We start from the raw sequence: 16929 nt of genomic DNA on the forward strand, positions 1-16929 counted from the left end.
ACATGAACTACAGAATGAACTGGCACCCCACCTAAGTACCATGTTCAATCATAGCCTCACCTCAGGCTTTGTGCCTGCTGAATGGCGCACAGCAATGGTTATCCCACTCCACAAGGGGAGAGCCACCACAGACCCCAGGAATTACCGCCCTATTAGCCTGACGAACCTGGTGTGCAAGGCCATGGAATGTATCTTCATGGAACTTATAAGCAAAGACATTGGTAATCTCCAAACTCTGGAACCCATCCAGTTTGGGTTTGTAAAAGGCAGATCATTTCTCCTAAACCTGATAGACGTCTTTGAAGCAGTCACCAAAGCTGTAGACAAGGGTAAGGTGGTTCACACAGCCTATCTAGATCTTGCCAAGGCTTTTGACACCATCAACCACTCTGGAATTATAGATAAACTCACTAAACTAGGTATAAATCCCTATGTCACAAGATGGGTTGCCAACTGGCTCACTGACATAACCCACACTGTGAAAGTAGCAGACTCCAAATCTGACTTCAGACCAGTGACAAGTGGAGTACTACAGGGTTCAGTCCTGGGTCCTCTCCTGTTTGGTATCTACTTCTCTGAAGTACAGACTAACACAGGAGGTCTTTGGCTAATGAAGTTTACAGATGACTGCAAACTAGGAGCCATACTCGAAACTCCTAACGATGTGGACATCCTACAAAAGGGCCTCACTGAGACAGATGCCTGGTGTCAAAGCCATGGTCTCAAGCTCAATGCCAAAAAATGCATTGTCATCCCCTTTGGTAAAAACTCTGTACCCATGAACTACAACACAGGCGTTAGCATACTTAACACCGAAAGTGTGATAAGAGACCTTGAGACACAGGTGGACAGTAGTCTCTCCTTTGATAATCACATCGCCACAGTAGTCAGGAAATCCTACTACATGGCACACCTCATCACAAAAGGTTTCTCATCCAGAAAAAAAGAGGTCATTGCTCCCGTCTACTCATCACTCATTAGACCCATTATAGAGTACAATGCCACTTTTGGTATGTACCTCATGAGACATCTACAACAACTGGAAAGGCCACAGAAATACCTCACAAAAGAGGATTACCGGCCTCAAACAAATGCCCTATGCAGACCATCCCAAAAAACTCCAGCTTTACTGCATCACATATCACGTACTCAGAGGTGATCTCTGCCTAACATATAAAGCTATGTCAAACCCAGAGCTGTTGGACATACTCCACTTAAAGAAATCCCAATCCTTCCAAGCTACATGCTCTAAGGACCTAAACCTTGTCACCACAATAAACAGAACATGCTGGAGGGATAGATTCCTGTCCCAGAGACTTCCCATACTCTAGAATAAACTACCTATCTATATCAAACAAAGCTCCTCATTAGCACTCTTCAGGAAAAATCTTGATGATTGAATGGGAAATAGGAAATTCACCCCGGGGATCACCTCTGTGGCTCTGCTCAACAGTGGCATAGGAAAATAATTTTCTTGGGTGGCAAAAGCCAGGGTACCTTTTTGGCTGGGCTTGTATAGGCCCCAGGGCTGATAGCCTAGTACCTACCTATGAACCTATGAACCTATTTTCAGTTCCATGTCCATTTGATATATCAACAGCCCTACTTGAAATACTGCACCTAAAGAAATCCTAATCCCCCTGCATCACGAGCTCCAGAGATCACAACCTCATTACCACAATTAGCAGAACATGCTGGAGGGACGGGTTCATCTCCCAAAGACTGCCCATACTCTGGAATAAGCTTCCCATTCATGTCAAGCAGAGTACCTCACTGGCCCTCTTCAAGAGAAATCTTGACGAGTGGATGGGTAACAGAAAGTTCACTCCAGGGATCATTCCAGTTGCCCTACTGGATAGGGGCACTGTGAACTAACATCGGGTGGGATGGTGCCTGGGAAATTTTTTTGGGCTAGGCTTGTAAAGGCTCCATGGCCATTAGCCTAGTACATGCTTATGAACCTATGAACCTATAAGGCCTCCCACCACATTCACATTATTCGCCACCTGCTTCCAAATATGGCAATGGGAGGACTTGAATTTCCATCTCTCTCTATAAGAGGAATGACCTATAGCAATGTAGAATTTGAATGATGACATCATTCTCTGTGTCCGTGCATGTACAAAACCAAAAGATGGTTAAACACAAAAAAATATGAATGTATACATCCATCATACACAAAAAACATGAAAAAGTAAGGCTTTATATCAGTACACACAACTTAATACAGTTTCTCTCTCCCTCCCCTCTATGTGCAAAGCAAAGGAAGAACTTCACTTAAAACTAAACAGCAGGACTAACATTTCTGTCACTTTGTAGTACATTTCAGCATTAAAAATAAATGTACACCTGTCAAGAAAAATGCTTAACACTTTTTGTTCTGTCATATACTTCTGCAGAGATCAGCCATCTGCACATCCAAGACTGCAAAATTGTCAGTGCTGCTAATGCCAGAACCCATAACCTTGGCAATAATTTATACAACAGTCTTGTGAATGAGGTGGTCAACTTTCAAGATAGAAAACTTCCATTAAACTATCATCATTAGATAGAAAAGTACTGCATGGTCAAGAAATAACTGCGGTATACATGCCTATGTCAACATCTAATGAGAATAATGCAGACAGTACAACAATACTTGTATACTGAAATGCAGTCCCTAAGTAGGGTTCAAATACATCAGTTGGTTCATATTAGTGTATCCACCCATCATACACAAAATAAATTAAAAAGAAAAAGCTTCATGTGAGTATACACAACTTACTAACAAATTTCCCTTTCCCCAAATGCAAAACAAAGAATGAAGTTGGAAAAAAGATTCATAGCAGAACAAATATTTATGTCACTGTGTAGTACAGTGCACCATAAAAATAATTTTCTAACCTGTCAAGGAAAAATGGCTAGCACTTTTTGTCTGATATGCACTTCCATGGAGGTCACCTAAGTAGACATCAAAAACTCTTAACAAAATTGTCATTGCTACAAACGCAAGAATCCATGACATTGGTAATAATTAATACAACAGTCTTCTGAGCAAAGTGGTTAGTTTTCAAGATTGCAAACTCCCATTAAACTGTCATTGTTAGGTGGAAAATATTGCAAGGCCAAGAAATATCTATAGTATATGTGCCCATGCCAACAGATACTGAGACTAATGCAGACAAGTACAGCAATACTTATATTGTGAAATGCAAATCATAAATAAGATTAAAATATATAAATATGTTCATAACAGCAGCCTGCCTTTGCAGCAAGGCAGTTGTGAAAGTAGAAAATAATTTGTAAAGCAATTAGCAGTAAGTAGAAGTATGAAGTTCTCTGTCAGTCTCCCATACTACAAGTTCATTAGCTGCACAATTACTTTGATATAGCAGATTTATCCCTGTCAGCAATGTTGATATGCAAATGAGGTATGAACACATTAGCATTCATGAATTGGAACATACCTCTCAACCTCTTAGCTCAAGAAATCTGGACAAAGCCTGACAAAATAGGGGACAAAGACCCAAAAATGGTGACACATTTTAAATATTCTTTTAGCAACTTAGAAAGTTGTTACAATAACAGGATTTATATCAGCATGCATTTTCTGAAGGACATGAAATCTGAAACTCAAATGCATGTCGTTTTTTGTGACTTTAATCTTTAGATCATCCCTGTGGTAAAAAAAAAAACAGTTTTTATGAGGAACAGACCAAAAATATCAGGCAAAAATCTGGACATTCTGCAAAAATCTGTACAGTTGAGAGGTATTATTTCCACAACTGCACTAAGTGCAGGAAATGTAAAGATGGTGTAGGGACTTACATGATTACAAGCACTGAGAAGTGTTACCTGCTAAGTGCTTGCAAGTGTGAATGATTAGTCTGACTGCATAATCAATCAGGGTGTGTCAAAGAAGAAAGGAAATTTTGTGACTGCCATTGACTGGAGGGCAGCATTCCTAACATTTATATGAATTGTTTTGGGAAAAGTTTCTGTCTCTGAATACAATTGTGTCTGCAATTTTATGGAAGTATATTACCCATTGAAACATATATCAACTGCAAGGTAAAGCACATAGTATTCTTGTTAGGGAAGCACAGATATGGGAATGATGCTCTCAAAATAAAGAGAAGCAAATTGGTGCAGTGTTCACAATTTTTTTTATTTTGTGTGAAGAAATATTTATCTTCCTATTACCAGTATCACATCCATGCAAATATCTAACTGCTAGGTACAAAGAACAAAGATCAGAAATTGCTGTTGTTGTACCGGTTATGCAAATGATACTATGTCACATATTGAGTAGAGCTAACCTCTTTATTATCTTCATTGTATACCTTGGGTGTGGCACATATGGCTAAGAAACTGAACTACATCTTGTGAATACCCTTTGTGTTCTGGAGTTCTAATCCACAGCAGGCATTATTTATGTGAACATAATGATGTTTAATGAGAATATGTTTATGTTTAAACACAACAAAGTTGAGGAAATTTTGAAAGTATACATTTTAACTACTTGTTTTATAATGTTTCCTCTGTTTCAGGACCGTTATTATATATTTTCTCTTAATCATTTGTGTGTTGTTTGGCATTGCACAATCTGGACTGATACCAATCTATAGCACTGAACTGCACTTTACTTTCTAAGGAAGATGTGAACAATTTTATTTAGGCTACCTTGTGTAGCACTGCATACCCATCAGCACTCTGGATGGTATTCTGTAAAAAAATGCACCTGTTAGGTAACTTTCTCTGTGACACAAGGTGTATGCACAGTAAGCCTCAATAAATGGACAGCTGATGCAGTGTTCAAATCCTGTTAACTGATAATTTTACAAAGGATGGTCTGAATACATATTTACTCACCCTTCAGATGAGACATTAAACTGAGGCCTCATATTCTTAAGTTGGTGATAGCTCACATGGATACAAAAGATCCCACAGCACCTATTGAAAAAAGTAAGGGAAGTTCCCCAATGCCCTGACCAAATTTCCCCTAATAATATAAATAAACTTGGGTTTACTCTGAAAAAAGTTTACTAGCCAAGTGGGACTAACAAGGTTAACAAAGGACAAATAAAATAAATATATTTTGCGATATCATTGTGTTGCTGTTTAAAAATCAACTATTCTCAGTATTGCTAACAGTATGTGAGCTGTTGTCTGTTCAGTTTTACAATATTTGTTATTAACTACAGTTCTGATAAAGTGTTCCACAAATTGCATTTCTGATGTTGTGAGGAAATGTGAGAAGGAAGACTGTGTCATTTGAATACATTTCTTGCTCTAGTTATGGTTAGGTATATTCATTGATTGAATTCATTATACTGTCAATGTTTTTCTCAGTGATGTTATTTTTTCTAATGCCTTTTGCATTTACACTCCACTCAGGAGTACAGAAACATGGCTCAATGCCTAAGGAAAAGAAACTGAAAATTTTAATTTATGCTGCCTTCTGTTATTCAAACCAGCCTGGAACCAGTATGCAGCCATCAGCATGCTGGTTAGCACTCTGGATAGTATTCAGTGAATACATTTAACTTCTCAGTAACTTTCTTTGTGGTACAAAGAGTAAGTGTAGTGATTCTTGAAAATTGCTGATACCTGTTTCAAATTCAGTGAAGTGATAATTTTAAAGAGGTGGTCTGAATACATATTTACACACATTTTGTGATATAATTGTGTTGCTCTGAAAATCAGCTATTCATGGTCTTCCTAACAACAGGAGCTATTGTATGTTCTCTTTGGCATTATTTGGCAGTACATACAGTCTGCCAGAAATTAAATCTCAGATGTGTCAAGAAGATGTGAGATGGATGGATATGTCACTGTAATGAACTTCTTCCTCTGGCCAATGCTAGGTATGCCCTATGCTTGAATTAAAATTTAATTTCAGCTCATTTTCTCTGTAATTGCCTTTTTTTTCATTTTATTTTTTTTTTTCTTTAATGCCCTTTGCATTTGGTCTCCACTAGGCAGTGCATAAACAGGGTCCACTGCCTAAGGAAAAAGTGACAAAAATGTATTTAGGCTGCAGTATGCAGTGCAAACTTGCCTGCCACCAGTGTGTGGCCATCAGCACTCTGGACAGTAGTCTGGATAGCACTCACTGAATAAATTCACTGTATCAAGTGATTTTCCCTGTGGCACAAGGTAGACGTGCAGTAGTTATAAAGACTGGCAACTTTAACTCATTTTAATTAATACCTTAATGCAGGATTTGAATCCAGTTGACAAATACTTTTATCAAAAAATTTAAGTTGAATAATGAATTAGAGTTTTTCATTGGTATGTTTTTATCTAAAAAGTGCATGAAATTGTTGGTTGAATAGTTTTTGATGAAGCCTTATTGGATGAAAGCAGTATATTAAATGCTGAACTCTAATTCTGTTCTTGGGCTCCTGGCTATGCTTTTTTTCAGTGAGTTTTGTTTTCTCACTTTTACAGAGTGAGAAGAATGCATTTACCACCACATTTTGCTCAGGAATGTCACAGTAAATGCACAACATTATCATAACTCTGTTTGTTGCCAGAAATTTGTCATTACTGCTTAGTATAAAAACCCGATTTAATGTGTGTAACTTCTGTAAAACATGACACTGATATTTAACGTAGAATGCACATACATAGGTATGATATTTATTGAGTTAACACATATCATAAATATGCATTTATGACAGTATGTGTGATGAAGTATGTATGTAACCTAATCCACCATGTCTTGGTCAGATTGTGCAACTGCATGCCTCTAATATATATTTACAACACAATCAATGTTTTTCAGATAGAAATGCAGTCCTATGACTAAGTAAACTCACAGACATACAGGTATCTCTTAAGTATGTGTACAGTCAGTCTTTAGTTAATATATATGTAATTACCATGTTAATAAGTAAGTACTCCTGTGGCATTGACAGTTAATCAGCAAAATTCTCCTTTGGCATTGGCAATTAATCAGCAAAGTTTAACATTTTATCCTTTATTTTATCTTGGATTTCATTCTCAGGTGGTACTACTCAGTCTTATCTATGTCTAACTCCCAACATGTCAATATGTCACAAGTCATACAATTTTTCCTTAAGCCAACCATAACTATAACCAACACAATAAAGCATATCAAGGTTTAAGACTAGAACATGTCTCAAAATGTTGGGCCTCATGCATGACCAAATCTCAATGCCATTTTTTAACACCTTCTGTGCTTCTTGATGTAATCATTGACAATGTGTTTGGCAAACCATTGCTGTGCTTCCAATTGCACAAATGCAGATGCCAAGGTTGTGCATCTTTACGTACAAGCTGTTACATGTAAGATCTTAACTGCACAACAAATTCAGACCCATATTTCTGGCTTGAAAGCTGCAGACATGGTTGGCAAAGGTAGAGATGGTGTGCAATTTGGAGCAAAAAGCTGACATGTTGAGGAGTCCATGATTTTTGTGGCATTTCTTATGAAGCTGTACAGTCATACTCTACTGCAGGGGGAATATACTGGGTCTCGGTATAAGGCTGTCTCCAGTGCATACCATACACTGGAGATCAATGTTGTCACCACTATGTTGACATGAAGAAGTACAACAGGGGCTCCCTTCATCAAATGGAGGATGAAATTAGAACCACAAATACCTCAGTTTTATTAGTATACTGACACATAGCCTGTCTGTGATATGGCATTGGATATCTAGCCATCCAATACACACACACACATTATATATATATATATATATATATATATATATATGTACATTTGTCTACTGTACAACTGCAGCAGAAATTGCATAAAGCTGTAAGGCACATCAGGAGAGACTAACTCGCCTCAGAGAAGCACAGGGTAAATATGCATCTGTTCTAATTGCAAGGTAGAGGTTTTCTCAGTCCATCACTGCATATCATCTTGAGCAGGCATGCCTTAACTTTAATAGCAAGCCTACATGCCTGCTCCAATAGCTCCTGGTTATTGCATTAATCAATGAGTACATTAGATAAGTTGTGTCTGGGTTCAATAGCCACAAACAGATGCTCATTTTTTTACACAATAATATTTTTAAGATATTTTAATTTCAGTCATGCATTGCATTAACAATTCAATATTTGCAAATGCAGTTATTACTTTACAAAGCAGAAATCTAACATGACACAGTGGCATACGTGATTCTATTATTTCCTGATGCAGCATAAGCTGTTAGGAGTTTGCCAAAATATTTCTAAGTTTTTCTGTGTTTGTAGAAGTTTGCAAACTTATTTCCAAGGATTCCAGATACTTCTTGATACTAAAGGTGTTCTACCTGTTGTTGTAAAATATTTGTTACTGCACTTGAGCTCAAAACCAGCTTGTTTTACATTAGGAGTATTTTATTCTGCACTCTAGTGGGAGTAGATGACTAATTTAACCAATCCACGTTGTGTACTGCTGGTAGAAGGCTTATTTTGTGTTTATATGATTGACCTGAGGGCTTAACTGTATAGAAGTCTTTCATCCTGCTGGTATAAAAGGCTCGCATTTGCACTATGTGCAAATGTGATTACCCACACCTTGTGTATAAGCAAACCTCTCCAGTTTAAAATCGTGTATGGGAAGCACTCTCTGTATTCTCCCACAGTTCATAACTGCTCTAAGAGTTGTCAGCTTGCTCAGAGGGCAGCATCACAGCAGGTCATCTTATAGTATACTACTAATACCCTCACTTAGACCTCTCTCCATCTGTCTCCATCTCTCTCTGTTCACACCTTCTGCTTCAGCAGGTTTTCACTGTCCTTTAATTGTGTTATTTAAAGTGTGTGAAGTAAGAGCTCCTTTGTGGCATGATGCGATAATGTTCAGATTTATAGACAGATTTTTGCATACTTTCAGGAGTTCTAAGCCAGGCATTAATTAAGTGTTACTAAGACTATTTTATGTGTAGCTTTTGTCTAGATATTGTTATGCAATGCCTTTATCCTGCTTCTGTCATAAGCTACTTGGTCCCTGCTGCTGTGCTTAGGTATGTATAGTCAGGTTAATCTACTTTTGAACAAGCTGAAGAGTTGAATGTACAGCTTACAGCTGTCATAATGGTAATAAAAAGTAATGCATGCAGTCTCCTTTTCTGCAATCTGTTGTCACATGGAAACTTTGTGAAGTACGAATTCCTATGTGATGTGTTTAGGTGGTACTCAGGTCTGGAAATTTTTCTTGCAATACTCTCGAAAGTTTGAATCCAGATGTACTACAAACTATTTTTGAATGCTTTATATGACTTCTGTGAGTGTAAATGTTGGGTACATCTTTTCTTAACTCACTATTATCCTGTTGCTATACTAACATGCTTGCTCCCTATTGTGAAACCTCTCTTGTACAGATCTTGAAATTCAGCAGATAGTAACACAACAGAAATATATGCAGAAAAGAAACACGAACTAATGTGTTAGCATGTCTGTGCTGTGTACTCTTATCACCAGATATCCACTTCTGGTGAGGGGGTTGTAGCAACAGTTAAGTAATGGTTCAGAGTCAAATATGCTGTTTCCACTTCCATTGAGGAGAATGCATTCAGCTTTGCACATAGTTTCCTTTGCAGGTTATCCTACTTTTAATACAAACATCATCTCTGCAACACACTGATAAGGTCACTCCATCAAAAGTCTACTCTCTCCTCTGTATAAGTTGGATTTCTCCTGTGGCACTTGTAGCTAATACTGTGCTCTCTAGGCTGTGTAACTAGAGAGGTAGGAAGTTCAGTTCTTATCGCTGGGATATTCTGTGTGTGGCTGCAATATCAGGTGTTATAACTTTCTAAAGAGACAAGCTGTATCAGTTTCTAGTCTGGGGAAACATTTTAACCTGGTAAGTATTTCACCACCCGCTTATCCAAGTTTTACCACAAACATCTTTTCTGCAGCACAGTGATGAAGTTATCCTGTCAGCAGTGCACTCTGACTCCAAAAATGTCAGATTTCTCCTCTGGCACTTGCTGCTAATACTATGTTCTCCAGCTTATGTGTGCAGTTACAATCTGACAGTGGTGAACTTGTGTGTGTGTGTGTGTGTGTGTGTGTGTGTGTGTGTGTGTGTGTGTGTGTGTGTGTGTGTGTGTGTGTGTGTGTGCATGTGTGTGTCTGTGGTTCTAGTCTCATGGAAGTAAATCTATGACAACAGATATACCCACTACCACCACATTCCAAAGACATGCAGTAGGTGGATTGGACACTCTAAATTGGCCATAGGTGTGAGTGTGCATGGCACAAATTAACTACTGCGGCAAACCTTGGCTCGAGATGATTGTCACTGCTGGAGTGACACTCCGACCCCATGTGCAAAATGGGAATAAAGTGGTTGAGGATGGATGGACTCAAGTAAAAACTTTGTCTGAGCACATCTCCTTCTGCAGTTTATCCCACTTTTAACACAAACTTCTTATCTGTTACACAGTGAAGAGGTCATCTTGATAACAGTGCACACTCTCTTCCATTAAGAGCTACACTTGTCCTGTGGCACTTACAGCTAAGACTGTGCTTCCTAAATTGTGCAACTAGACAGGAGGGTCAAACATCACAGTGAGGAAATTGTGTGTGGGGCTTCAATGTCAGTTGAGTATAGCTCCTTAAACAGTTATGCTGTATCAACTTCCATACAATGAAAGATTTTAACATGGGAAAGGATGCCCCTATCCCCTTATCCAACTTTTACCACACACATCTTCTCTTCATCCCACAGATGAGATTAGCATGTCAAAACTGTACACCTTACAAATCACAGTTCTTCTGTGGTGCTTGCAGTTAATTCTGTGTTGTACGACTTGTGGAAATAAATAGGGAGGGGGTTAGAATCCAACACTGCATAAATAATGCCAGTGTGTGTACTGTCATCTACAATTGTGTATATAAACCAAGAGTCATGAAGCAATTTCCAAAGTGAGAATTATTTTTGTCTTTTAACTGAATTCTCAGGATGACTGTATCTAAATGTACAGGTCTCTTGCCCTAGTCTGGAATAGAACCCAGGTCAACTTTTGTGGGAAGGCAAATTTTAATAGAATATTACTGAGAATAACTTATGACATCTTCATCTCAGTGTGAACTGAAATCTTCCAGAATAACTAAGTTATGGATACTACATAAAGGGAAGTCTTAGTCAATAATGATTATTAATTTGTATTATTTGCCTTTTAAACATTTACATAACAGCCATTTTAGGTAGTTTTGGGGTACTACAAGAAAAAACATGTGAAATGCCCAAATAGTAGAAGTAAGACATCTCTTCCTATTCCTAGGAAAAGCCTTTGACTGTGGAAACCCTGGCTGAAGTCATTGACAGGGTCAGAGGTATTATTTTCCTGCTTTAGTCAGTACTCTGCAATCCTTTTGATGTCATACTTGTTTAAAATCAACCAGGCCTCCAAAGCACTGGCATGATTTTGCTAGATTATGATCTTTGGAGATTAGTCTAATGATGTCACTTTATGTTTAATATGAAATAATGTTTAATACAAAGGTAGAATTTTATCCTTTGGCAAGCGCTACTTTCCTTGCAACAATCACGTACACAACACACCCCTGAAAGTTGATTCTGTAATCAGGGATCTGGGAATTAACTGTCCTTTGACCACCATATATCTACTATTGTGAAGAAGTCTTTTTTCATCACACTGATTTTATCGAAACATATGGCATCCAGGTCCAGGGATGTAATTGCTCCGCTGTACTTGAGTCTCATCAGGCTGATCACTGAATATAATACCCCATTCAGTATGCACCTGTCCAAATACGTGTTGCTGCTGGAATGGCCACAATGCTTTCTCACCAAAAAATTAAGGGTCTAAATCTCAAAAACTATACAGACCTTCTCAAAGTCTTGTTCCTCTTTTCAGTATCATATAGGTGACTGAGAGGTGATCTCTCCTGAGCATATAGAGACTCAGAGGACCCTATCCTGTTAGAACTTGTACATATTCAGAAGTCCAATAGTAACATGAATACCAGCTCAAGGGCTCTCAATCACTTTTGCAACAGAAATTTTGCAATAGCAATAGAAAATTTTGAAAGGATAAGTATGTATCACAGAGAATACATCTTCTGTGGAACTGTCTTTCACTCTACATAAAATGAAATACTTCCTTACTCTATTCAAATGTAATTTGGATGAATGGAAGGGAAGCCACAAATGCACCCTCAGTTTAGCATCCATGTCTCCTCATAATTAACGGGAACAAGTAAATGCCCAAACATATCCTTTTTCGGCCTGCCTCTGGGTTATTCAGATGCAAAATAAAAGGGATAAAAACTTCCATGGGAATGTAAGGCTAGGCTTCTTAAGATCATCAGGGATCAACAACCTAGTAACTACCCATAAAGCATTATTCTTGATTAAATCCTGAATCGCCTCATATCATCAGGGCTGATTATGTAAATATTAATTATTGCCAATGAAGGAATAAGCATCTCAAGGAAATTAAAAAAATAAGTAAGTGAATTAAAACAAGGAAAAGGGAGGAATGACTGACTGATTTAATGAGGTGGGGCAGTCAGTAATGGGTGGTTATCTATACTTCGTAAAAAAAAAAATAGAAATATATATATAAACATATATATATATATATATATATATATATATATATATATATATATATATGTCTACCTGATAATGCCGAAAGCTTGAAACGCCGACGACGAGAAGACCGACACCAGAAGATCGACAACAAAGATGACCAACAGTTGCGAATCCCGACACTGAGAATACTGACATGTCAAATGAGCGCTAGTGGGTAAGTATCTGGTAGTGACGGACGTCAGGGTTAGGGTGCAGGCAAGGTAAGCGTGCGACAGTGATGGCCTGTAGGGTTAGGGGCTGGTTAAGTGAGCTAGGGTTAGGGCGCGGGTCAGGTGAGTGTACGATAGTGACAGACGTTAGGAATAGGGACGGGTTAAGTGAGTTAGGGTTAGGGTGCGGGTTAGGTGAGTGTGCAATAGTGACGGACCTTAGGGTTAGGGTTTGGGTTAAGTTTAGTGCATAGATAGTTGTGTATGTAAGGTTCAGTGTAGGTTTGTAAGGTTTTTGGTGTGATTGTGTTGTGTGCTTTTTGGACAGGGGATTTGTTTTGTTTGTTGACTGTCGGGATTGTGGTTTGTCGGGTATGTGACATTTCATGTTTCTGAACTTCGGTGATTTCATTGTCAGTGTTTTAGCGCGTCAGTGTTGTCAGGTAGACCCATATATAGATATATATATATATATATATATATATATATATATATATATATATATATATATATATATATATATATATATATGACAGGGCTTTTTTCTCACAGGTTTTAGAAAATGTTGGATTAGGCATCACCCAGTATATTGAAGTGGGGAAGCTTATAATTTTAAATGGGTTCCCAGAAACCTGGGATATAACTGTGGGTATAGGGAAATAGGATTTCTGTGAAGAGATGATTTCTCTATTATCATATGGCAGTCTTGTGGCTAGCAGCATGAGTGTTATTATTTAAAGTATTATTATTAGAGAGCTGTTAGCATACAATATTTTATGTGGTAGGTATGAGTACATAATCTGATGTGTTATGCAGTGTCTGTTCCCTTGGTGTGTGAGTTTAAAAACAAATTGCTACTACTTGATAACCAAGACTAAAAGAGAGACATGAGTCATCAGTATACTGTGACAGGATGGTGTTCCTCACACACACACACACACACACACACACACACACACACACACACACACACACACACACACACACACACACACACACACACACGCACACATTGACCACAAACATGAGGCATGACATTTTAATAAATTTTTGAGTAGATGATGCATTGTAACTGTTACATTCTCTGGTGTACCTTGTGTGGGTGTTGTCCTAAAGATAAAGCACCGCACAGTTTCTGTTCGCTAAAGAAATAACATCATTTTGAGTTGCTGGGAGACTAATGGTAGAGCAGTTACAAGATATGATCATAGACGTTAAAAGTTGTGAAGTGGGTCTTCAGCATTAAGAGATTACGAATTGCCAGTCTAAAGCTACTTACACTGCTCTATGACAGAGCTTCCATAAAAGGCATATTGGAGTATGGATAATGCTCCAGAGAGGTATCATGCAGGAAAGCTGGTAGTCTTCCTCATAAGACACATTTTGAATAGTACAATGCATATTCTCACCTAGACCATATTTCTTGCTACTTATTGCTCCTCTTCTCACTTATATGTTGCTCTTTTCCACCATGGAGTGCATACATGATCTATCACAGCTTCAGAGACTGATAGTAAGGTTCTATTTACTCCTCTGTCCACACTGTACCAGCGCTGTCTGAATGATAATGTGATAGCTACTTCTCTAACTTCAAACCTACATCATTAGAAAGAATTCAGGGTCTGAAACCAATGATCTGAAAATTAGATAAGTGGTATAATTATTGTAAAGCTAAATTATTATGAAATTAAGATTCCTTGCTTAAAAGAAAAGAAGGGCTAAATGAAGAAATCGTAAGCAGCATACCTGAAGGACTGGGGCGCCATTTTATGATGACAGTATCAGACTTCCTGTCTTTGGTGTCAATGAATTGGATGTCAACCCATTCTGGTGCCTTAACATAGTGTTCACACAGATTTCTATTGCTCATCAGAGCAAAACATGGCTTTGGGATACAACCTATGGACATAAACAGAAAAGTCACAGCAAATCACAGATTAAATAGCAATGTACATGAAAACAGACATTTTTAAGTGCAAATCAATGAGCTTTTTATGTGCCCTATATATTTATTTATTATTTAGTTACTGGGTAGGTGGGCTTGTCCACAGACCCCTTTCAGCAGTAACCTGGGCTCAGTTGACCAGTATAGTATAACAAATTACAAGAAGACAGTGTAATTACATGAAGTTTAAGAAGGTAACAATGAAGTGCTTTAATGAAGAATATATTCTTTTGACAATACATAACAAGTGTCCTGTATAACACATGATTAATAATCAGAGAATACAGCATACAATACATCTGTCTTATCACTCTGTTACGTCACCAGCATATCTATGATGAGTATTTATATCAAGTACACACACACACACACACACACACATATATATATATATATATATATATATATATATATATATATATATATATATATATATATATATATTTATATGTGTGTAAAACATACAAATCAAAAACACTGAAATGGGATTTGCCTGAAAAATAAAAACATCTTAATGTTTTCATGTGGAACAATAATTAACTTCAAAAAGGTAAAACAAAAAGTGATATGTCTGGGAAAACCAAGCAATCATTTAAGAATTTAAGAACTGTTTACTTCATCAACATGTTTATCACCTTTCATTTCTGAGACATCCATCTAACTTTCTGTTTTCAGTCTGTCTGGAGTTCATCTGTGCTTATACATTAGCTCCCCCTAAGTCCGGAGCACTCTGAAAACCATAACTGGCAATCTTAGGTGGTATCAGAACAGCATTATGAATGGGAATCATCATACGCAGCACTATCCCTTAATTTCTGTGCCTTACTGATGATGTGCAGAATTATGTGCCTGCTCCTGTTCACCCCTGGTTCATCTTGTCCTGCCTCACGGGTATGCAAAGAGTGTAGTTTGCTTAACTCCAGATGTTCAACTTTTAGTCAATCTGTAATGAATAATCTCAAGTCCACTACACAAAAGCAAACAAACAGGCCTGTACCTTTCCTACCTGCCATCCCATTAATTAAATAAAGTTGATAGATTTTGGGGTGTGGAGCAAAAAGCACCAGCAGAGTTGACATGAAATAATTAATTTATGTACATAAATACAGAAAATCTGTGATGTGCAGTATAAATGTTTACCTTGCTCTTGACTGTTTGCTGTTTTCTACTCATATGCATGTTTGCCTGAATACATGCTTCCATATATCTATATCTATATCTATATCCCTATCTATATCTATAGCTGTGACTTTATCTACATTTATAACTATCTATCTATCTATCTATCTATCTATCTATCTATCTATCTATCTATCTATCTATCTGTTTATTTAATCTAGCTTTCTACACATGCATTTATCCATCTGTCTGTCTATTGTAGCATAGTAGTGTCTGGCCTTAAAATAAGCAAGTATGTTAGAGGTAATGATAGACAGCAACACAAAGGGGGTATTTAAAGCACAGTGCCCTAGAGATGAGGAGGTTCATAACTCTCGGGTCTGACTAAGGTCCAGGGAGGACTCTAGTTGGAGGTACATTAACCAAAGGGAAGAAGGAAAGCAATTTGCAAGATATCCCTATGACAGAAGGGGCCTGATCATTGGAATGAGAAGTTGACTAGACTTATTACTAACTGAATTTAAGGTGAAACTATTTTGTTGGTCCCTTTTAGTAGAATTTTGACAAAAGTTAATTTACTATTTGAAGTCTCTGCAAGTACTGTTTTATGTTTGCAAGCTACTCTGCAGAATCCTGTTTATAATACAGAACACTGCTGTAGATACTTCTCAACCTCTTCACACAACAAGTCTGGACAAAGCCAAAAATAATAGGGGGGCAAAGGCCCCATAATAAGGAGAGATGTTAAACATAAACTTAGAAAGTCACTAAAATGGCAAGTTTTGTGTTCATATGTATTTTCTGAAGGATATGAAGTCTGAAACTCAAACATTTATTATTTAGTGATTTAAATCCTTGATGATTTGCCAGAAAATCATAAATTCTATGAGGAATGGACCAAAAATATGAGGCAAACATCTGGAAGGTTGAGAGGTATGCTCCTATACTGTGAAAAAAGTCTGCCTGTGAGGTCAGTTTATTTATGTTAGATTGCACATTGGCTTATTTGGTATGATCAGCATTTCTTTTCTGAATTTCATTTATTTCTTAATAAATATGATGTTTAAGTGACAGGTTTGACTAGTGAATGCTTGCTTTGTCACAAACCACCTTACATGTTATATTAGTGTTTTCAGTGAGCAAGA

The 16929-nt window shown here is 37.5% G+C and overlaps 1 protein-coding gene across 1 annotated transcript in view; it reads right to left on the reverse strand.

The window, feature by feature from the left end:
• Positions 1 to 16929, reverse strand: part of LOC122809317 (interleukin-17 receptor D-like) — a 411276-nt gene that overhangs the window by 220851 nt on the left and 173496 nt on the right. Inside the window, exon 3 of the mRNA XM_044080716.1 lies at positions 14467 to 14619. Within this exon, the coding sequence (XP_043936651.1) occupies positions 14467 to 14619 (153 nt within the window). The remainder of the gene's footprint in view (positions 1 to 14466; positions 14620 to 16929) is intronic.

This window comes from Protopterus annectens, chromosome 8.part0, assembly GCF_019279795.1.
Source record: "Protopterus annectens isolate FY-2018-M chromosome 8.part0, PAN1.0, whole genome shotgun sequence".
In the NCBI taxonomy this organism is placed as follows: Eukaryota; Metazoa; Chordata; order Ceratodontiformes; family Protopteridae; genus Protopterus; species Protopterus annectens.